Source organism: Babylonia areolata, chromosome 32 (assembly GCF_041734735.1).
Source record: "Babylonia areolata isolate BAREFJ2019XMU chromosome 32, ASM4173473v1, whole genome shotgun sequence".
NCBI classification, from domain to species: Eukaryota; Metazoa; Mollusca; class Gastropoda; order Neogastropoda; family Buccinidae; genus Babylonia; species Babylonia areolata.
In genome coordinates, this window is record NC_134907.1 from 11,337,438 (window position 1) to 11,360,137 (window position 22,700).

The 22,700-nt window shown below is 39.9% G+C and overlaps 3 protein-coding genes and 1 long non-coding RNA gene across 4 annotated transcripts in view; 2 read left to right on the forward strand and 2 right to left on the reverse strand.

Annotated features, from left to right (window-relative positions):
• The first annotated feature begins 3,134 nt into the window (after positions 1-3,134).
• On the forward strand, positions 3,135-4,459 carry LOC143276570 (uncharacterized). Its single transcript, XR_013053593.1, has 2 exons — positions 3,135-3,779; positions 3,852-4,459. It is a non-coding gene; the product is annotated as an uncharacterized LOC143276570 (long non-coding RNA).
• LOC143276569 (large ribosomal subunit protein bL32m-like) lies at positions 3,535-6,914 on the reverse strand. Its single transcript, XM_076581159.1, has 3 exons — positions 6,774-6,914; positions 5,393-5,664; positions 3,535-4,682 (listed from the first exon to the last, which is right to left on the reverse strand). Exons 1-3 carry the CDS (start codon positions 6,875-6,877, stop codon positions 4,468-4,470), a joined length of 591 nt encoding a protein of 196 aa, XP_076437274.1. The 5' UTR covers positions 6,878-6,914; the 3' UTR covers positions 3,535-4,467.
• A 45-nt stretch (positions 6,915-6,959) lies between these two features.
• LOC143276568 (proteasome subunit alpha type-2-like) lies at positions 6,960-14,530 on the forward strand. The gene is made up of 7 exons (XM_076581157.1): positions 6,960-7,039; positions 8,181-8,257; positions 9,351-9,483; positions 10,367-10,489; positions 12,102-12,189; positions 13,004-13,077; positions 13,719-14,530. The coding sequence occupies exons 1-7, from the start codon at positions 7,002-7,004 to the stop codon at positions 13,891-13,893; spliced, it is 708 nt and encodes a 235-aa protein (XP_076437272.1). The 5' UTR covers positions 6,960-7,001; the 3' UTR covers positions 13,894-14,530.
• A 6,983-nt stretch (positions 14,531-21,513) lies between these two features.
• LOC143276626 (alkyldihydroxyacetonephosphate synthase, peroxisomal-like) overlaps positions 21,514-22,700 on the reverse strand; it is a 29,727-nt gene continuing 28,540 nt past the window's right edge. Inside the window, exon 20 of the mRNA XM_076581242.1 lies at positions 21,514-21,953. Coding sequence (XP_076437357.1) covers positions 21,811-21,953 — 143 coding nt within the window. The 3' untranslated portion in view covers positions 21,514-21,810. The remainder of the gene's footprint in view (positions 21,954-22,700) is intronic.

The window sequence follows — 22,700 nt, forward strand, 5'->3', positions numbered from 1 at the left end:
CCCCTTTCCCCCACCACCTCCCCCACTCTGCCCCTTTCTATGCAATTCTATGGGCTGATGTTTGTGGAGGAGATTTTTGTATGGCCCATCGCTCATATTGGAGATTGTGGGCACTTATATGTGATGTTAATAGTCATGCTTGATGATAATGATGATGATGCTGTATGCTCTTGCCAAAGATATATATATATATGTATATATATATATATGTGTGTGTGTGTGTGTTTTGTTTGGTTTGATTCATGGTTGTGGAGTGGTGATTGTTGTACACATGTTGATTTTTCTCTGTGGTGCATATCATTGTAATCAGTCCAGTGTTATTGAATTATACTGAGAGTTTTTTTGGGGGATGTGTCCATGTTTTGTTGTTGTTTTTTTGGGGGGGAGGGGGGGGAGGTGTGGGGGGGTTAAGTTTTTTCTTTCATATTTTTTTAAAAATCTGTCACATGTGCACATAAATACACACACACACACACACACACACACACACACACTCAAAGGGACACACTCACATGCACACTGTGTGGTAAGTCTTTTTTCATCTTTTGTCTTTTCTTTTTTTTAGTCTGTCACATGTACACACAAATACACACACACACAGGCAAACACTCACACTCATGCACACGTGCTGTGTGGTAAGTCTTTTTTCATCTTTTGTCTTTTCTTTTTTTTAGTCTGTCACATGTACACACAAATACACACACACAGGCAAACACTCACACTCATGCACACGTGCTGTGTGTAAGTCTTTTCTCATCTTTTGTCTTTTCTTTTTTTTTAGTCTGTCACATGTACACACAAATACACACACACACAGGCAAACACTCACACTCATGCACACGTGCTGTGTGTAAGTCTTTTCTCATCTTTTGTCTTTTCTTTTTTGTAGACACAAATACACACACACAGGCAAACACTCACAAAGACACATTCACACACACTCTCTCTCTCTCTTGATTTTCCTCTTTCTGTGATGCATATCATTGTAATCAGTCCAAATCCCCAATGTTATTAAATTATACTTTGAGGTTTTGGGGGGAGTGTGTCCATGATTTTTTGTGGTCGGTCATTTCTTGTTTTTTTTAATCTGACGTATTAAATGTGATGCACTAGTTTTCAGACATTTTCTGTTATTTTGGGATTGCTGCCTTTTTTCTTCTTCTTCTTTTGGTTTGAAATGAAAGTGCCTTTCTTGAGTCAGGTTGCCTTTTCTTATTGATTCAGTTGATTCAGGCATGGTTGTGGTTTAGAAATGAGGTATTATTATTATTATTGGGAGGAGGGTAGTCTGGTGTGTGTGTGTGTGTGTGTGAATGTGCTTTTCGTAAGATTATGCTTTAAACTGGCACAGGCCTTTTAAATTGCAGCTGATTTGTTCCTTGCTCTGTTATACTTTTAGAACTTAAATTTGATGCAAGAGGAAATAGAAATATGGAACATGTGCCTGTCTGGTGTGCATGCTATCCACATGCATGTTTCGTAAGCGTGTGTGTGAGTGTGTGTGTTGTACTATAGGGTAGGTGGGTATAAAGTATCGCCATATATATAGATCTCTATTATATGACAGGAGTTGTGAGGGAGAATTGGCTATGCTTCAAATGCTAAAATAAAAAGGAAAAAAAAAGTTCATCAGAGTATGTGTGGTGAGTTTGGGTCAGTGCTTATGGTCACCTATGGCAGGTATGTGTGTGTGTTTGTGTGTGGCTGCTGCAATTTCTGCATTATGAGAACAAAAAACAATTGTTCCAAAGGAATGATTCAGCACTTATAGCTTTTAGAGGCGTTTGATTGGCCGAGAGCGGACCGGGACAAGACTGCTCGTCTTTTCACTGTTAGCCGCGCGAAATTTGGCCAAGCAGAGCAAACCGATAGGCCTAGTTTGCATCAGTTTGACATGGTAAGTATATGTAACACTAAACATGGAGTATAATACAAACTCCTCCTTTCAATGACAGGTTTTACAAAACCAAATTGTCTGAACTTTTCTGTAGAAAAAAAAAATCTTACACACAATCATTCTTCTTCTTTCTTTTTTTCTTTTTCTTTTAATTCCATTCTCCACTTTATTTCTTTAGCATTGTCATGGTTTCATTTCTAAAATGTTGTTGAAGGAGGAAGGTGGCAGAGTGGTTAAGACACATATCCTTCAATACAGTATTTGTGAGGATCTGGGATCGAATCCTGCTCTCGTTCTTTCTCCCAAGCTTGACAGGAAAATTAAACTGAACATCTAGTCATTCAGATGAGACAATAAACCCCAGAGGTCCCATGTGCAGCATGCACTTACAACACTGATGAAGAACCTATGGCAACATAATAGTTGTCCTGTGGCAAAATTCTATAGAAGAAATCCACTCTGTGATTGGTACACAAACATATATATGCACACACTCTAAGCCTAACCTTGTGTGTTGGGTTATGTTGCTCATCAGGCATCTGGCTAGCAGATACGATGCAGTGTATATGGATTTTTGACTCACTTGTGTAAACAAAGTGAGTCTATGTTTTAACCCGGTGTTCGGTTGTCTGTGTGTGTGTGTGTCGTGTGTCTGTGTCTGTGGTAAACTTTAACATTGACATTTTCTCTGCAAATACTTTGTCAGCTGCCACCAAATTTGGCATAAAAATAGGAAAAATTCAGTTCTTTCCAGTCATCTTGTTTAAAACAATATTGCACCTCTGGGATGGGCACAAAAAAAAGTAAAAAAAAAGAAGCCTAATTATATGCAAACTGCATTTACTGTTATATTTATATTTTTTGTATTCCCTAAACTTGGCACTTTGACCTCTTATTCGACACATCAACAAGAGGAGTCATTATTATCATTTTTTGTTCAAACAGGAACTTCTTTTGCTAAGCATGGAATTTTTATTTGCAAACATTTTGGTGCAGATAGTAAAAAAGGGAAATTACTCTGTAATTAATGCTAGGGGACTTAATTTATCACAAGTGAGTCTAGAAGGCCTTGCCTCTCTTGTTCTGTATGCAGTGATGCCTTCTACTGAAAGTAAATGAAAACAGATTTCTCTGGGCTGCTCTCTCCAGGGAGAGCGCGTCGCTACACTACAGCGCCACCAATTTTTTTTGCTTTTTTTTCCTGCGTGCAGTTTTATTTGTTTTTCCTGTCGAAGTGGATTTTTCTACAGAATTTTGCCAGGAACAACCCTTTTGTTGCCGTGGGTTCTTTTACGTGCGCTAAGTGCATGCTGCACACGGGACCTAGGGTTATCGTCTCATCCGAATGACTAGTATATGTTTCTGCACTTCAAGCTTTGAGACAGAGGAAAAATCAAGCCAAAGTTCAGCAGCCTGTTTATGAAAGAACTGATTTATTTCCCTTTGGCTGTCTGAAAATAGCAACCAATGCAAGGCGCTTTAGAGCTAATGTTAAATTCTTATCAAAGCAGCCTTCCACACAACTACATACACATGCGCAACACACGCACAAAAATGTTAAACAGACTTTTATAAAATCTATGCTGTTCTCTCTCTCTCTCTCTCTCAAAAGACACTCAAGAATTGCTACAAACAGGTAATGTTTCAAAACAGTTATGTATAATTTCATTAAGTATACGAAAGCAGAACATATTAGAAAAGTATAATGCATAAATTATCTTATTTTTGAACTGGTCGCTTTCAACCATCTTCAGTCAAACTGTTCATGAGAAAAAAATCACACGTGATTCATTTTCAAACTGATCGCTTTCAACCCCTCGATTTCTGCTAATGAGTATGCTCGTTGGTAAGTTCTGCCACTTCACTAAGATTGAATTTACAGGTCTTTAGAGTTAATCTGGACTTCTTAATCTTGGGAAGGCATTTCTAATAATAATTTCAAAAGTCTTTACAGGTCTTTAGAGTAAATCTGGACTTCTTAATCTTGGGAAGGCATTTCTAATAATAATTTCAAAAGTCTGCAGAAAAGCATCACTTCAAACGTGTAGGGAGATCATGTACTGTAGTTTTCACACCATCACTTTCACAGTCCTGATAATCCTTCTCAATCTTTCTCACTCTTACTTGCCACATTCTGATAAGTGGTATCACCTTTTCTGTCTGTGTCCCTGACTTGCCATCAATGTCAAGAAACCCAATGTACAAATCCTGAGGTACATGTATTCACAACAGACTGAACTAAATCCAGTTGACAAATTCTAATGATCATCATTCATTTCCTGTGTCATTCAATCAGATTTCAGTCACACACACACACACAAACACACACTTTTGCAACACATCCCAACCCATACGGTTTCAAACATTCATATATATTTTCTGCAAAAAAAACCCACCAAAACCACACAACAATCTCAGACACCATTCCCAACTCACTGCAGATTGTTTCTTTCTCCTTCCAAATCCCAGTGTCCAGGTCGACAACACATGGACAAGTAACACACGAAACCCAACACAAAACAGATCCACAGCCCAAACAAAACCAAAAAAAAAAAAAAGAAAGGTCCCGTTCAGCTTTTCTCCAACAAGGCACGTGGGAACCAGGACGGTCGTTCCTTCTTCATCTGCACCACATGTCGGCCTTTTTCGCGCTGGTGAGGCGCCTCTGACTCCTCCCCCTCATAAAGGAAAACAACCTCTTTTTGGTCGGCCGTGTACTGCATTGCTTCCCCAAGTTCCTCTTGCATTTTCTTGGTTTCCTCCTTCACTTTTTCGTAATGGTGCCCTGGAGACAAAGAGAAAGAAAAAATATATATACATATATAAAAGTGCAGTTTCTTTCTTGGGTTGTTACAGGTAGCGCTGGGAAAAAAAAGTCCTTGGCTAAATCATACCGAGTCATATGTGAGTTCAATTATGCTGAATAATATTTATCATGAGTAACTCAATTATATTCATAGAAATTGATTTTTTCAAAATATTTCTTGTTGTTTAAGACTTTGGTGACTTCTTTTCTTGGTGTTTTAAACAAAATACTACCACTGATGATTAATAGATATATTAAAAACACAAATATGAAATGTGATAAATAATACTTAGAGAGTAATTCTTATAACTGACAACTAAGACATTGTAATACACTTAACAGTCAAAACAATTAAACATTCAACATTAAAAACAAATTCAGTGATTAACAAATGGACAAACAATTAAAAATTCAACAACATTAAAAACAAATTCAGTGATTAACAAATGGACAAAACAATGAAACATGCAACTGCCCCATTACACAAATAATTATGTTCATGCGCATGATAACCTGACATAACGTTTTTATTTTATGCACATGCATTGATACAAGATCTTTCACACACACACACACACACACACACACACACACACAACTTTTGCAACACATCACAAACTACACCACTGCAAATATTTCATCTGTGAAAAACAAATGCTCAACAATCTCTGACAGAATTCCCAACTCACTGCAGATTGTCCCTTTCTCCTTCCAATGCCCGGTGTCGAGGTCGACTACAATGTCCTTGCGAGGAACAGCGTACTCATAATGCCCAGCCATCTGCATTCTGCGTGTCATGCGTTTCTCCAACGAGCGGCGGCTCCTCTGCACGGCCAGCAAAACACTGCTGAAGACAGAGTCCAAAACGTCGCGTGACGTGTCACCTGTCTTGTCACTGTCTTTGGGTCGGAGGCATGGCTGGTGGTTGTTAACTGTCACCAAGTCCAATGCTGGAGGGCCGCTGCCTGAAAATATCAGAAACAAAGGAAACTATTTTTCTTTTCTTGTATTCATGGGCTTCAGATCATAAATTTACTTATAACAAGTGGACCTTCAATTTGGTCTGTTACACATGTACTATGAACATTCTACTCCTTCATTTTGGCAGTAATGTTTCAGTTTCTTATGGAGGCATCACTGTGTTTGGACAAGTACCATATAAACACTACATCTGATTGGCAGATGCCTGAGCAGCAGCATATATATTTGTGTGCCAATCAGAGTGGATTTCTTCTTCAGAATTTTGCCCAAGGATAACAGTTACATTGCCATGGATTCTTTTTCGCAATTTCAGTGCACCAAGTGAATGCTGCACACAGGACCTTGCTTTATCATCCCATCTGAATGACTAGATGCTCAGTTTGATTTTCAAGTCAAATGAAGAAGAAAAGGTCAAGATCAGGATTCAAACTCTGACCCTCACAGACAATGTATTAGTAGATAAGCATCTAAACTATTCTGCCATCTCCATCCTCGACCCCTCACTTTGGTAGCCATGTTCATGTTGTTTTCAGGTGTGGGTGTATGCCTCCTTGTAGACGGAAGTGCAGGACCAAAATATGAAGATCATGGGCTAGTCAAAGTAGATCTAAACAATGAGTAACAAGAAAAATGTGCACAGAAGATCTATCTGTGTACACTGCAAGTCTGCAGGCTTGCAGAGGCACACCCCACTGCAGAAATTACACCTAAGTCAAGTGGTATGGTAGAGTTTTGATCTTCTTCACTGTGTATCATTAACTTCTCTCTCTCTCTCTCTCTCTCTGAATCTCTGGTAGTTTGACCTCCACAAAAAATTGATCAAGTTCATGCAGACAGCAAAATTAGGGGTGTAGAGGCAGATGTCAACGAAGGACAACATTAACTGCAGAAAATCATGGTAAAGTAAACATGTTCTTAACACAAAATAAAAGATGATTTCAACTTCAGAGATGCCTATGGCTATTGCAGAGAAGTGAAATGCCGAGTGTTAATGTTACAGGTTTGTTTGTGTGTGAATGAAAAAGATTCCGAAGTACGACTGATCAAATCATACATGAAGCGCTAACTGCATGTAAGTAACAAAACAACTTGCCATGATTTTGGAGAACGGCAGTGATGACGCGCAAATCACGAATGAATCGATGACATTCAGACGACAGAAGTGTCATGCACTTTCTCAAGGAGGTGGCCATTTTGCAAGTGCCTTATCAATCATTTGTGTTTGGATATTGGATTGGTCGAAAAAGTCTTGTCTGTCCAATGGTAAACCACGATGCATCTCCAGCGGAAGTGACCAAGGAAAGCAAAGGAAGCAACATGACGGAACGGTACAGCTTCTCTCTGACAACTTTCAGGTAAAATAACACTATATTACAGACGCATTTAATCGACCGGAAGACTGTAAGACTTTTATCGATTACCCACGGTACCAAAAATGCTTTAGCAGAATTTCGTATGATTCTGAATAGAACTGTATTTCACAAAATTCCATGCGCGTGGTTAGCAGCCGATTTTCATTTTTGCTTCATCACATCAAATGCCGCTACCGCGTAACCCTGGAGAAACTGCAATGCATTGTCATGATTATGCTGTTACAGTGCCAGTGACATAGAAGCTCCTCAACACGCACACACAGAAATATAGATGGTAACACTTAAGAACGCTCTTTACAGAATCTTTAGTGACTGAAGCAACATCCTTAGAAATACACTTAGTTCAAGTCATAGCTTTGCGGTTCAGTTTAGATCATAGATGGCTCAGGACTAGCTACTCAGTCCAGTTATCTTTACTATAATTATTATTTACTGTGGTCATTAACAATCTCTTCCCCCCTCCCCCCAAAAAGCAGCCTTGTTTGTCTCCAGTGCCATTACTTGAAGAAAATACTGGAATAGTTACAAAAGCCGTAAATGAAAAATGACATTGACAATGATACAAGCTAGTATTATTATAATATTAATAAAGTAATATGAAAGGGGGTTTTATTTCATTTTTGATAAGTACCAGACAAGTTTTAAACTAGTGTGTTAGCAGAAGTATTCATTGTTACTGAGACAGTCTGCAATTAACAGTGTATTTTTTCCTGAGACTAATAAGAACTAATTTGATAAACTCATAAAGGTTTTGTAAGAATGAATTACATAACTTCATGGATCAGATGGGTTTTCATTAAAGACTGCATCACTTCATGACAATTTGTAATCTTATTTTAACTTGTTGGAGTGTATAGAACATTTGGTAATCACCCTAATGTTCCAGTGCCGAGCACTAGACTCAGTGGATATTTATGAATTCACTGCCCTGATGGCTGTAAAACTAAAACTATGGGACCTTTAACCTTTTTTTAACCTTTAAATGTTTAATATAAAAAAAAAAATATATATATATAAATGTTTATTCCAAGGCAACTGCTACTTGTTACAGTGTATGTGTCATTGTTTCTTTATTACCTGTTTCATTGTTTTCTTTTTCTCTCTCGCTCTCTCTCTTTCCTAGCCCATCAGGGAAACTGGTGCAGATTGAGTATGCCCTAGCTGCTGTGGGAGCTGGTGCCCCATCTGTGGGCATCAAAGGTGAGTAACGGGCCAACAGTTCGATTCTACCTTTTGTAGGTGACCTGTTTACTATAGTATCCGGGGTTCTGTCCTGATAATACTAGCGCAAAACTGTGCCCTTGACATTTTGAAAATGGAAAGGACACTTGTTCGTCAAGTGGGTCCCTGGGATGTTTGTTTAATGATACAGTTTTGAAAGAAAAAAAGAATTCTGCTTATGAGTTGAATCTTGGTCACCCTCAAGTGAACTGAGTCATCATTTGAGAATTTGATAATAGATTATAGAATTATTAGAATTGAAAGTCAGTCTAGTATAAGGTTTTCAGTATTTCCACAAGAGATTGGAGACTAGTGGTTGGTGTTTGTGTTGAATTAAGGGGTTAGCAGCAGTAATATTTTAGTTTGTTCTCACTCTCAGTATTTCATCATATCAGGAATTCAGCTCCTCTCCCACCGCCACGCCCCACCCCCCCTCCTTTTTTTTTTCTTTTTTTGTTGTTGTTTTTTCCTTACTCATCCTCATTGCTGTCTCTCAGTGGGTTGGTTTAAGCAAAGTGTCAGAAGTTACAATTGTCTGTACATTTCTTTTCTTTTCTTTTTTTTTTTTCTTTTAATCAGAGAAATGCTGTGTTTTAAACTGAGTGATATATCATTATATGTACAGCAAAGTGGGAGCTGCATGATAAATGGTTTCTCCACTGGAATGGGAATTGATAAAAATTTACAGCTTAGGCTTGCATGAAACTTTTTTTTTTATTGACTGACTGAGGCAAGGTTGCACTGGCACTGGAATGCTGCAGCCTTTGGGGGGTTCGGGAGGGGGGTGGGGGGAGGGTGAAGGGGGGTAAGTTGGCCTTCAGGGACCATCATCCCAGTGCTGACTGTCGTGAAGCCCTCTTGGTCGAGAGAGTGGGGATGCAATTTGGGCAAGACACTGTCCACTGTAATCAAATCCTAGCCCAGGATAGTCTGGACAGCAGTTGCCTGCCTCCTAGTCCTATGCTGTGCTGATGGTCAGAGTTGGAGATACGACTTTATCATACATTAGGGAAATGTTGTGTTGTGTTTGAAACTATGTGCAGTATATGACTGTGGTGTGGTGTGCTTGCAGCGACCAATGGCGTGGTGCTGGCCACGGAGAAGAAGCAGAAGTCTGTGCTGTATGACGAGCACAGCATAAACAAGGTGGAGACCATCACCAAGAACATTGGCATTGTCTACAGCGGTATGGGGCCGGACTACAGGTGTGTGTGGGGTGGGGGGAGGGTGTGTGTGGGAGGGGGGGGGAAGAGTTGTGTGGGGAGGGGTGGCGGTGGCGTGTGGGGAAAGGTGATGCAGCCCAGGTGGAAGATAGATGACTTATCAAAAGGGAGAGGGTTTGTGTTTGTGCCCAGTGCTGTTTCTGAGGATCGTAGGTTGCGTGGTGTTTTTGTTACGTCTGTTTGTGTGTGTGTGCAGTGCTGTCTGTAGACCCGTATTGCATGGTGTGTTTTGACTAGTATGTGTGTATGTATGTGTGTTGGTCATATGTTGCATGGTGTGCTTGTTTTGACTAGTATGTGTGTATGTATGCACACGTATGTGCGTGCACGCATAGTGCTGTCTGTGGGTTATATGTTGCATGTGTATTTGTTCTGACTCTGCGTGTATGGTTGTGTGTACAGTGCTGTCTGTGGGTCATATATTCAAATAATATTGCATGGTGTGTTTATGACTGTCAGTCTGTGTGTTTGCATTTGTGTATGTGCACAGTGCTGTCTGTGGGTCATATGTTATATGCTGTGCTTGTTTTGACTTGTGCATGTGTGTAATGAGAGTAATGTCTGTGGGGCCATATGTTTTATGGTGTGTCTGTCATGATCGTGTGTGTGGGCCATATGCTTTATGGTGTGCTTGTCATGATTGTGTGTGTATGTGTGTGGGCCATATGTTTTATGGTGTGCCTGTCATGATTGTGTGTGTATGTATGTGGGCCATATGTTTTATGGTGTGCCTGTCATGATTGTGTGTGTATGTGTGTGGGCCATATGTTTTATGGCATGTTTGTCATGATTGTGTGTAAGTGTGGGCCATATGTTTTATGGCATGTTTGTCATGATTGTGTGTGTGTGTGTGTGTGTGTTGCAGAGTGCTGTGTCGGAGAGCCAGGAAGCTTGCAGAGCAGTACAAGAGGGTGTACAACGAGCAGATCCCCACGGCCCAGCTGGTGCAGCGGGTGGCTGCCGTCATGCAGGAGTTCACCCAGTCGGGGTAGGTGGTTCAAACCTTTTTTGATTTTTTGTAGTTGTTGTTTTTTTTTTCTGGATACACTTTTCTGGAGTTGGTGTTGGAGTGATACTTCATTTTCCATATTATGTTGTGTCGTAATGGTTTTATGGATGATATAAACTGGTCCCTTTTTGAGTTTTTAACTGTATCAGTCTTGGAATAAACTTGCAGTGGTAATGTTACAGGGATCCAACTTTTTTTTTTTTTTTGCTTTTTAATCTTTCTGCCTACAAGTGTATTTGTTTTCCTATCAAAGTGAATTTTTTCTAGAGAATTTTGCCAAGGACAGCCCTTTTGTTGCCGAGGGTTCTTTTTTACATGTGCTAAGTACATGCTATACATGGAGCCTCAGGTTTATCGTCTCATCCAAATGACTAGCATCCAGACCTCTTTGCAAGGTCTAATAGTGGAGGGGGAGAAAATACTGGCGAGTGACAGATTCGATCGAGTACGCTCAGATCCTCGCGCTTTTTTGGTGGACATGTTACCACTGGGCCACCACTCCATGTCTGCTGTTTTAGTGACTGCATTAAAGTGCATTTGAATAATGATATATTTTCAACGAAAATAGAGTGATATTGCGCTGGCGGTGATGCTGACCGGGCCTGAATTGCCTTCAGTGTTACAAGGATCTGACTTTTGGCATCAACAAAAAAATGTTTTTTATTTTATTTTTTATGAACATTCTAGCAGTGAATAATACTGCATATCCCACCCGCCCCCTCCGAAAACGGTGTATGACTGCCTACATGGCAGGGGTAAAAACAGTCACACACATAAACGTCCACTCATGTTTACATACAAGTGAACGTGGGAGTTGAAGCCCACAAACGAATAAGAAGAAAAAGAAGATGATGCATATTCAATGTTACGCTGATGAACCAGTGTGCCGTAATGAATTAGTTGTCTACATTATAATTGAATTCAAACATGTTTGACTGAGAGAAAAAAGAAAAAAAAATCCTGTGGACTTTGATGATATCTCCTTTTTGACTCACTTGTGTAAACAAAGTGAGTCTGTTTTAACCCGGTGTTCGGTTGTCTTTGTGTGTGTGTGTCTGTGTGTCCGTGGTAAACTTTAACATTAACATTTTCTCTGCAAATACTTTGTCAGTTGACACCAAATTAGGCATAAAAATAGGAAAAATTCAGTTCTTTCCAGTCATCTTGTTTAAAACAATATTGCACCTCTGGGATGGGCACAAAAAATTTTTTTTTAAAGAAGCCTAATTATATGCAAACTGCATTTACTGTTATATTTATATTTTTTGTATTCTCTAAACTTGCCACTTTGACCTCTTATTCTGACACAACAAAAGAGGAGTCATTATTATCATTTTTTGTTCAAACAGGAACTTCTTTTGCTGAGCATGGAATTTTTATTTATTTTGCAAACGTTTTGGTGCAGATAGTAAAGAAGGGAAATTACTCTGTAAGTAATGCTAGGGGACTTAATTTATCACAAGTGAGTCTTGAAGGCCTTGCCTGTCTTGTTTTAGTTAGTGTGCTGTGGTTTGACACATGCATTGATTCTTTCCCTCAGGGTGCCTTGGAAACCCAGCTTATTTGTTTGTTTTTTATTTTTTGCTTGCAGGGGTGTGCGTCCCTTTGGTGTGTCGCTGTTGATAGCTGGGTGGGATGAAGATGAAGAGAAGCCTTTCCTCTACCAGTGTGATCCTTCTGTAAGTGTATGTGTGTGTGCGATGGGTGCGTAGCTGGGGGACGGGGGTGGGGGGGTTACAGTGGAGGAAGGTTAATGAGCGTCAGAGAAGTTTGTCTGTCCATATATGTGTTTGTGTGTGTGTGCATATAGACTGCTAAGTTTGTAGATATATATGGATGGGGGTATGTGTGTACAGTGGAGGAAGGTTAATGAGCGTCAGAGAAGTTTGTCTGTCCATATATGTGTTTGTGTGTGTGTGCATATAGACTGCTAAGTTTGTAGATATATATGGATGGGGGTATGTGTGTGAGTGTGTATGTGCTCATATGTTCTATGGTTTTTTGGTGGTTTTTTGTTGTTTTTTGTGGGGGGTTTTGTGTGTGTGTTTTGTTAATTTGTTACTACACATTAGAGCATCATTCCATTGATATCCACCATTTGTGTATGAATATGTAAACACTGTTTGAGTGGTGGTTGCACATTGTTTTGTATACATGTATGTGGTTCCACATGTATGTGTGTGTTGAGAAATTAAAGCAGAAAACTGCCATGACCCCCTTTGTACTGTTCAGTTCCGCTCCCGTTGTATGAATGTGTGGCCTCTGAATACAGAATAGTATCCAGGTTGAGTGCAAGTTTCGTCTGGGCTTGTCAGTGTTCTGTCCTCTCGAGTGCATGTAATGGTGGGTTTTTATTTTTTGAGAATGGGTTTGTGTGCGCGTGCACACACACACACACACACACACAAAGCAACACACACACACACACACACACACACACACACTCACACACACAGTAATCACACAGGTTCACATTTGTGTGGCATGTTGCAGGGAGCGTACTTTGCCTGGAAGGCTACCGCCATGGGAAAGAACCACGTCAATGGGAAGACTTTCCTGGAGAAGAGGTACGTTGTTCTGTTCGTTGAAAAAATTCACGGGCACAACAGCCAAGTGGTTAAAGCATTGGACTTTCAATCTGAAGGTCTCGGGGTTCGAATCCTGGTCATGACACCTGGTGGGTACAGGTGGAGATTTTTTTTTTTTCCAATCTCTCAGGTCAACGTATGTGCAGACCTGCTTAGTGCCTGAACCCACTGGCATGTATATGTATACAGGAGATCAAAAACACACGTTGAAGATCAGACTGTTGTCTTGTGTGTAAAATATTAACTGCAGGAGCTTGTTTTGAGACTTTAGCAAACTGCTGTTTGTGAAATATATGATGTAATGATTTGTACCCGGACCTCAGCAAACTGTTGTTTTGTGTACAAAATATAAACTCTAGGTGCAGCATGTTATGAGGAATCTTTAGGATTTTCTTCTTCTTCGTTCGTGGGCTGCATGCAACTCCAACGTTCACTCGTATGTTCACGAGTGGGCTTTTCACATGTATGACCGTTTTTACCTAGCCATGTAGGCAGCCATAATCCGTTTTCAGGGGGTGGTGGAATTAACCTGAATCCTGATCAAACTGTCTTGTGTGAAATATACATATCAGGAGTATGGTAGTGGGTATTTGTGACAAAAAATTTGTTGTGCTACACAGATACAGCGAGACACTGGAGCTGGAGGACGCGGTGCACACGGCCATTCTGGCACTGAAGGAAAGCTTTGAGGGGCAGATGACCGAGGACAACATCGAGATCGGCATCTGCAACAGCTCCGGCTTCCGTCGTCTGGAGCCAGCCGAGATCAAAGATTACCTGGCCTCCGTCTCTTAATTATGACTGGTGGTTTAGGTGATAGCTGATGGGTTTTTTGTTTTTTTTGGTTTTTTTTTCCATTTGGTTGAAAGATGATGATGACTTATTTGTTTTTGTTTTTCCATCATTGATGTTGAGGAGATCATTTTGTGTGTTGGTTTTCACTTCTTTTGTTGTTTTTTTCTAGGTATGTGGGTAAGAAAACACCGAGTGGGTGTGGGGGATGGGGGGGGGGGAGGGGGTTAGAAAGGAAGCACCACCAGAGTAAATACTTTTGGATTTAGGGTTGTTGTTTGGTTTGTTGGGTTGTTTTTTTTTTGAGAAAAGATATGAATATGCAGGGGAAAAAAAAGAATCAATGCTATGAGCTAAGTATGAGAAAAAGAACTGGAATCTGTTTGACATCATCTGCTGGTTTTTTGGGGGTTGTTTTTTTTTTTTTTTTTCTTTTCCCCTTTCGTATGGAGCATGTACGTTCATTTACTGTCATGAATTCCTAGTGTTTTGCACTGGAAAATGTTTGAGGCTTCTGTAAAGTGCATTGATCAGCACTTGGAATGTATTTCATTGTCATCTTGTTCGTGTTGAAGTGTAAGCAACAAAACTGTCTGCGTTTTATGATGAAGTAACAAAATTAAAGTCAGTCCACACTGTATACATATGTGAGTATATATCTGTATGTATCTGTGTCATTTTTATTATTTTAAAAAGATTGGCACAATAGCCGAGTGGTTAAAGCATTAGACTTTCAATCTGAGGGTCCCGGATTTGAATCTTGGTAATGGCGCTTGGTGGGTAAAGGGTGGAGATTTTTCCAATCTCCCAGGTCAGCATGTGTGAAGCTTGTGCCTGAATCCCCTCTATGTGTATACGCAAGCAGAAGATCAAATACCCACGTTATAGATCCTGTAATTCATGTCGGTGTTCGGTGGGTTATGGGAGCAAGAACATACCCAGCATTCACACCCCGGAAAACGGAGTATGGCTGCATACATGGTGGGGTAAAAAAAACCAAAAAAAAAACCAGTCATACACGTAAAAGCCCACTCATGTACATACCAGTGAACGTGGAAGCTGCAGCACTCAAAGAAGAAGAGATTTTTAAAAGATGTGTATTTCTGATGCGCTTTTTTTTTCTTTTTCTTTTTTTTTAGAGATGGCATTTTCAAGCCCTGAAATTTTGCTAAGAATCCTACTTGTATCAATGTTTCTGACTGAAAATGCTATGGAGGGTTGTCCTTGTGTTAACACATGTTCTCCGATTAAGCGAGAGCCTCTAAGCACACAGGTTGGAATCTCACACTCATACATTATTTTCTCTCCCTCTCCACTTGACCATGAGTGGCGACGGGCGCAATAGCCGAGTGGTTAAAGCGTTGGACTTTCAATCTGAGGGTCCCGGGTTCGAATCTTGGTGACGGCGCCTGGTGGGTAAAGGGTGGAGATTTTTCCGATCTCCCAGGTCAACATATGTGCAGACCTGCTAGTGCCTGAACCCCCTTCGTGTGTATACGCAAGCAGAAGATCAAATACGCACGTTAAAGATCCTGTAATCCATGTCCGCGTTCGGTGAGTTATGGAAACAAGAACATACCCAGCATGCACAGTCCCGAAAACGGAGTATGGCTGATTACATGGCGGAGTAAAAACGGTCATACATGTAAAAGCCAACTCGTGTACATACAAGTGAACATGGGAGTTGCAGCCCACGAACGCAGAAGAAGAAGAAGACCATGAGTGGTGGGTTAGACTGTTCATTCAGATCAGATGATAAACCTAGGTTCCGAGCGCAGCTTGCACTTAGCACACATAAAAGAATCTACGGCAACAAAAGGGTTATCCCTAGCAAATTCTGGCGAAAAATGCACTTTGGTACGAAGACACACTTGCAGGCAGAATAACAATCAGGTTGTACTGCACTGTAGCAAATTGCTCTTCCTGGGGAGAGCAGCCCTGATTTCACTGCACTGAAACCTTCATGTACTGCTTCAACCATTTCCAAACCCCCAAGTTTCTCTTCTGTTGTCTTCTTTTTACCCTGCCTTTTAGGCATCCATACTCTGTTTTCAGGAATGTCCATGCTGGGTGTTTTCCAGTTTCTTTAACTCGCCAAACACTGATACGGACAACGTAATCTTTTACAACCATGTTTGATCTTTTTGCAAGGGGGTTGAAGCACTGGCAGATCTGTGCATCTGTTGATCTGGGGGTTTGGTTAAGTCTCTACCTACTACTACTTCTTCATTCGTGGGCTGCAACTCCCACGTTCACTCGTATGTACACGAGTGGGCTTTTACATGTATGACCATTTTTACCCCGCCATGTAGGCAGCCATACTCCGTTTTTGGGGGTGTGCATGCTGGGTATATTCTTGTTTCTATAACCCACCGAACGCTGACATGGATTACAGGATCTTTAATGTGCGTATTTGATCTTCTGCTTGCGTACACACACGAAGGGGGTTCAGGCACTAGCAGGTCTGCACATATGTTGACCTGGGAGATCGGAAAAATCTCCACCCTTTACCCTCCAGGCGCCGTCACTGAGGTTCGAACCCCAGCCCCATAGATTGAAAGTTTAACGTTTTAACCACTAGGCTATAGCGCCCATCAGTCTCTACCAAGTGCCGGGACATTTTATACTTGGCAAAGCTCTTGTACAAGTGTGAATATTACGAGGCTTGTACTGTTATTTCTTTTTTGTCTCGGTGTGCAATTTGGTCCTCTCCCCTCAGTAAAGTGCCACCATTCTTTCTTCTGTTTTTTTGGTCTGACAAGTTTAATTGATTCACTCTCAAAGTGGACTTTTATTTACAACAAACTCGGCTGGGGACAACCCTTTTAGTCGCTGAGGCTTCTTTTACGTGCGCCAAGTGCGTGCTGCGCATGGGACCTCAGTTGACTGTCTCATCCCAGAGACAAAACTAAGATAAGAACTGTACATTGTATCTTTAAACAAAATGTGTTAATGTTAGGTGGATAACGGCTATACCACATCCATCTTTGTGAATCATGGATATACATATGAAAATATATGAAGAGAGAATACACAGACAGATAGATAGATATAAAATATACTTTGAAAAACGTGGCAGACATGCAACACATCCATACATATAACACACACAGCACTCTCACAACAAAGTCATATATATGAAGAGCAAGTCACTGGAAGAGAATTTTATTTAAACAATCATCAGTTTCCCCAATTATCCTGAAATCATCATCAACTCACCATTAAAATAAAGAATAAACAAATGCACAAATAGAATGGCAAATAAATAGACATATATAGTAACATTAATGATTATGATAATGTTTGGAGGAAAAAAAACTCACAAGAATACATTGTTTTGTTCCACACAAGCTCGGAGCAAAAGTAAGAACCCAAGTCCAATTTAACACTATGGCAAACTGTTCTTAACCAATAACACAAGACATACTGAGCACTGATAACTGATTTGGTTACAAATTATGCCAAACATATACACAAATGACATAATAGTTGATGTAATTGTTATAAAACTGTCACACATGTTAAAATAAAAAAAACGACTTCAATACAATCACATGAAAAAGAATTAACTGAAATACATGGCAGCATTTTAGTTATTACAATTTTCTGGATCAAGAAAAGGGTTACACACAGTCCACATAAACTGCAGCTTTTATTTTATACAGCATATTTGTTGCATTTTTCACAGCGCAATTCATGCGCTTTCACACGCAGGAAGTGTGGTCCATTTTCATTCAAATTCCTCCTCTTTTTTTCTTTTTTTTCAACAAACAAAGGTAGAAATATACACCAAACACTGCAACACGAAACCCGACACAACATGTGACCGCAATGAGAATTTTGTTCATGCTGACACGACGCGAAATTATTCTGAAGCAAATGATCAGTAAAACCTGTGGAATCCAACGAGCATAAACCACATTACCCTTAACACCATACACCTCTGAAGATTTCCACCACAGGCTGATACTACACAACAACAACAACAACAAAAACCACAGCTAACCACCCAAAATCTCTTTATTTAAAGTTATGATACATTCTTGGAAAGTCACAAACCAAACCAAAGACGGAAATAACGAACAAAAATGCTGTGTTCACTGCTATATAATACAAGCAGCAAGCTGTTTTTTTACATTGACCATTCATAACTATTGATTCAAAGCAAGACTGGAGAAAACACTCATTGCAGCAAGCTCTCCTAAAGTACTGGCAACTGCCTTGCAAAACGCCTACCCCCTTGGCACAAATTACACCCAAAATTTAGGGGTTGTTCGAGTTTGACATGGTAAGTATACATCGCCAAACAGGGAGTGTAATTTTATGGCCACTGACGCGCAACAGGTAAAATATGCATCACCAAATCCCCAGGTAGTATAATTCAAACTTCTCATCCAGTTAACACTTTTACAGCTCATGCAGATGTTATGAGTTTTTTTCTGCAGACTTTGATTCACCTTTGGCACTATGTAAAGCAACACGGTCACAAACAACAAAGTGAATTATTCTCTCCTTTTTTGGGAGGGGGGCAGGGGGTGGGGGATGAGATTTTTATTTTCAAAGTGAGGGCAAGGAGGTTGGACAAGGTATTTTACCCAATGCAATGTTTTTAACCCCAGATGAGAGGGGGGGGGGGGGGGGATGTTACACAGGTACTGGACATTACAAGGTAGTTTTTAGAGTACCATCAAAGTGACTTAAGGCAAAACACAGCAACATATCTGACAGAAGTACGAGAGCTCTGACAAACAAATATGTTTCCAGGACCCTTCATGTTTTCCCTTTACATCTTAGGTTCATTTCATACACACGCTAAAAAATGGTGAGTAAAGCTAACGTAATATATTGATGTATTTGGTGAAATGAGGAACATGTACAACTTCAAAGTAAAATGGATAAAATTAAAAAAAGAACAGCTTGTTCGATGGAGGTTCTATGGTTTGCTCTTATTGCTAATGCAAAAAGTGAACATTTCTTTAGAATGATCAGTTTTATCTGCCTGTAAGCCGTGTGTTCTGAGCATGATGAAGGACTACAAACGATGGCAACTGTGCGTTTCTTCCAAGGAAACACACAATATCATCTGACAGCAATGTCTTTTTGAACAATCACAGCAGCTCTGAATGATTAAAAGCAAAACAAATACAAAACAAAAAACCAACAACTCAGATACAGACAATAATAAAGTTTACAAAAAAAAAAAAAAGAAAAAAAAGATTCCCACAATAATAACTGGACAACAATTATCCCAGCTAGCGTTGCATCAACGCTTCAGCCTGGTGATGCACACACAATAACCAAACCAACCTCTCTCCCCCCCCCCCAGCCCCCCCCCCCCCAACCCCCCCATATTCTGCATCCATATGTCACTAAATCAGTCATGAATGAAAGATGTTTTTCGTCAAAACGTCGGTCGTTAATGATCTTTGTACAAACAATTGCTTTAAACTCACTCCAACATTACATGTTGTGTTTATCACTAAATCTCTGTACAATAATGTGAATCAATTTCATTGAATCATGCACAAAACCTGATGTGAAATAAAAATTATTAAAAAAAAGAAGAAAATACAAAACAAACAAAACCATCTTCCATTCTCTTTGGCAGCCAGAAAGAATTCATTAAAAAAAATCCTCTGTAAAAACAAAACAAGACAAATGAAAGGTAAAAAAAAAAATTTTTTAAAACAAAAGCCAAAAACCAAAACCGTATTGCATATAGAACGTAACTGTGTCAGACTCAAGGTAATGGGTGCTTTTGGAACCTAGCATTATTCAGTCCATTGTCTTAAACTGCATTTCAAAAAATTGGAAAGTGAAGAATCTAGAAAAAAAAAAAAAAAACACACACACAAAAACACAAAACCAAATAAACACACACACAAATCAAAAAAATTAAACAACAACAAACAAAATAAAAAAACCCACCAATAAACAAGGGAAGTTATCACAAATAAAAATCAGAGCTTCCTCTTCAAGAAAATGCCCTGGAAAGAGAAGTAGAAATCTGTGACACGTAAACAGAAATCACCACACATGCAAATCACAAAAGACAGGGGGTGGGGGGGACCATCCGTCATGAAAACGAATGTTGTCATACTGTTTCTGAAAAAAAAAAGAGAGAGAAAAATTTTTTTTTTAAACTTTAGTAGAACTGTGTAAAAAAAAAAATAAAAAATAAAATAATAATAATAAAAATCAACAACAACAAAATTAATTAATCAAAAAGGAAGTCTACTTATGACAACAACAAAAAAAAAAGGGAAGAAAAAGAAGAGAAACATCAGTAGTACTGTGTAAAAAAAAAAAAAAAATTTAAATCAACAACAAAAAAATTAATTAACTGATCAAAAAGGAAGTCTGTTTATGACAACAACAACAACAAAAAAAAAAAAAAAAAAGGAAGAAAAACAAGAGAAACATCAGTAGTACTGTGTAAAAAAAAAAAATTAAAAAAAAAAAAAAATTTCATCAACAACAAAAAAATTAATTAACTGATCAAAAAGGAAGTCTGTTTATGACAACAACAACAACAACAACAACAAAAGTTAGAAAAAAAAAGTGTACTGTGTAAAAAAAAAAAAAAATAATAATAATAAAAAAATAAATAAATAAATAAATGATTACTCAACAATGAAACAAATCACCGCAACAATCAAGTGTCCCCCCACCCCCCACCCCCCACCCACACCCAAAAAAGCACTCTCCCATCATGAAATTGTTGCTGCTTGCTGCTGTTTTCTGTTTCACCAATCCTGCTGTGAGGGGAGAAGAAGGAACTGGGATCAAAGCTGCTGATTACAGCCACGCATGAATCCTCAAAGGGAAAGCGGAAATGATTTATTTTGCCCGACTAGACAAATGAAAAACACAAGTTAATGTTGAGCCTTGACCTAAAAAAAAGACGGGCGCAAAAGCCGAGTGGTTAAAGCGTTGGACTGTCAATCTGAGAGTCCCGGGTTCGAATCACGGTGACGGCGCCTGGTGGGTAAAGGGTGGAGATTTTTCCGATCTCCCAGGTCAACATATGTGCAGACCAGCTAGTGCCTGAACCCCCTTCGTGTGTACATGCAAGCAGAAGATCAAATACGCACGTTAAAGATCCTGTAATCCATGTCAACGTTCGGCGGGTTATGGAAACAAGAACATACCCAGCATGCACACCCCCGAAAACAGAGTATGGCTGCCTACATGGCGGGGTAAAAACGGTTATACACATAACAGCCTACTCGTGTGCATACGAGTGAACGCAGAAGAAGAAGAAGAAGAAGACCTAAAAAAAAAATTTTTTTTTAAAACCCCAAAAGGGTGGGGCGGGGACAACAACTTGCCTGATGGTACAAGTGAAAAATCCAAGTTAATACCACGGGAAAAAAAAAAAAAAAAAAAAAAAGGGGGGGGGGGGGGGGGGTACAATGACTTGCCTGACTGTACAAGTGAAAAATAAAGTGAAATGTTGAGCCCTGAAACATTAAAAAAAAAAAATTATAACAAAAAAAAAAAGAAAAAAAAAAAGGAAGGGCCAGCAACTGGATCATCCACCATCACTCAGAGCTTAGAGTGATCTCCCATCATAAGTGGTGGTAAAAGAATTTATGGGAATAAACTCATTGTCATTTTGTTCAAACAAAGAAATGGGGGGGGAAAAAAAAGGTTAAAAGAAAAAAATGTCACTTCCCGAGAAGGAATTTGCTGGGATGGAGAAGGTGCAGTGAGTGACTGCACTGCATCTTGGCTCAGAGCTTGGAGTGGTCTCCCATCATAAGTGGTGGTAAAAGAATTTATGGGAATAAACTCATTGTCATTTTGTTCAAACAAAGAAAAGGAAAAAAAAAAAAGGTTAAAAAAAAATTGTCATTTCCCGAGAAGGATGTTGCTGGGATGGAGAAGGGGCAGTGAGCGACTGCACTGCATCTTGGCTCAGAGCTTGGAGTGGTCTCCCATCATGAGGTTGTGGTTGCCGAAGATGTTCTGGGGGTCGATGTAGGCCTTCATGGCCTTCATGGTGCCCAGGCCGATGTCACCCACCGTCTTCTTCAGCCACTGCTTACGGATCTTACCCACTGCACACACACACACACACCACATGTGTATGTATATTGATGTTCATCCTTTGGATTTGAAGATGACAATGACGGGTGCAATAGCCGAATGGTTAAAGCGCTGGACTTTCAATCTGAGGGTCCTGGGTTCGATTCTCAGTGACGGCGCCTGGTGGGTAAAAGGTGGAGATTTTTCCGATCTCCCTGGTCAACATATGTGCAGACCTGCTAGTGCCTGAACCCCCTTCGTGTGTATGCGCACGCAGAAGATCAAATACGCACGTTAAAGATCCTGTAATCCATGTCAGCGTTCGGTGGGTTATGGAAACAAGAATATACCCAGCATGCACACACCCGAAAATGGAGTATGGCTGCCTACATGGTGGGGTAAATAAAAAAACAACAACAAAAAACGGTCATACACGTAAAATGTTACATGTCTGTCTGAGTGTGTATGTGTGTGCGTCTGAAATATGATTGAATGACACAGGAAACGAATAATGAGCGCCCAGTGGCAGCCGTCAGTCGGCTCTACCCAGGTAGGCAGCCTGTGGTGCAAATGTCCCCGTGTATGTAAAGCGCTTAGAGCTTGGTCTCTGACCGAGGATAGGCGCTATATAAGTATCCACATCAATCAATCAATCGATCAATGGCTTCAAACATCAGATGGAAGATCACTGGCTGTGGGTCAGAAGGTGCCTTACAATCTCCCAGGTCAACATATGTGCAGACCTGCTAGTGCCTGAACCCCCTTCGTGTGTATGTGCA

Coding starts and splice junctions, on each gene's coding strand:
- LOC143276569 (XM_076581159.1), bottom strand. CDS start 6,877: ATGGCCACCTCCTTGAGAAAGTGCATGACACTTCTGTCGTCTGAATGT. Junction 5,665..6,773: donor GTTCTCCAAAATCATGGCAA/GTTGTTTTGTTA, acceptor ATTTTCAGGCAG/CGGCCCTCCAGCATTGGACT. Junction 4,683..5,392: donor GGAGAAAGGGACAATCTGCA/GTGAGTTGGGAA, acceptor CTTTGTCTCCAG/GGCACCATTACGAAAAAGTG.
- LOC143276568 (XM_076581157.1), top strand. CDS start 7,002: ATGACGGAACGGTACAGCTTCTCTCTGACAACTTTCAG. Junction 7,040..8,180: donor TTCTCTCTGACAACTTTCAG/GTAAAATAACAC, acceptor TCTCTTTCCTAG/CCCATCAGGGAAACTGGTGC. Junction 12,190..13,003: donor TCTACCAGTGTGATCCTTCT/GTAAGTGTATGT, acceptor GGCATGTTGCAG/GGAGCGTACTTTGCCTGGAA.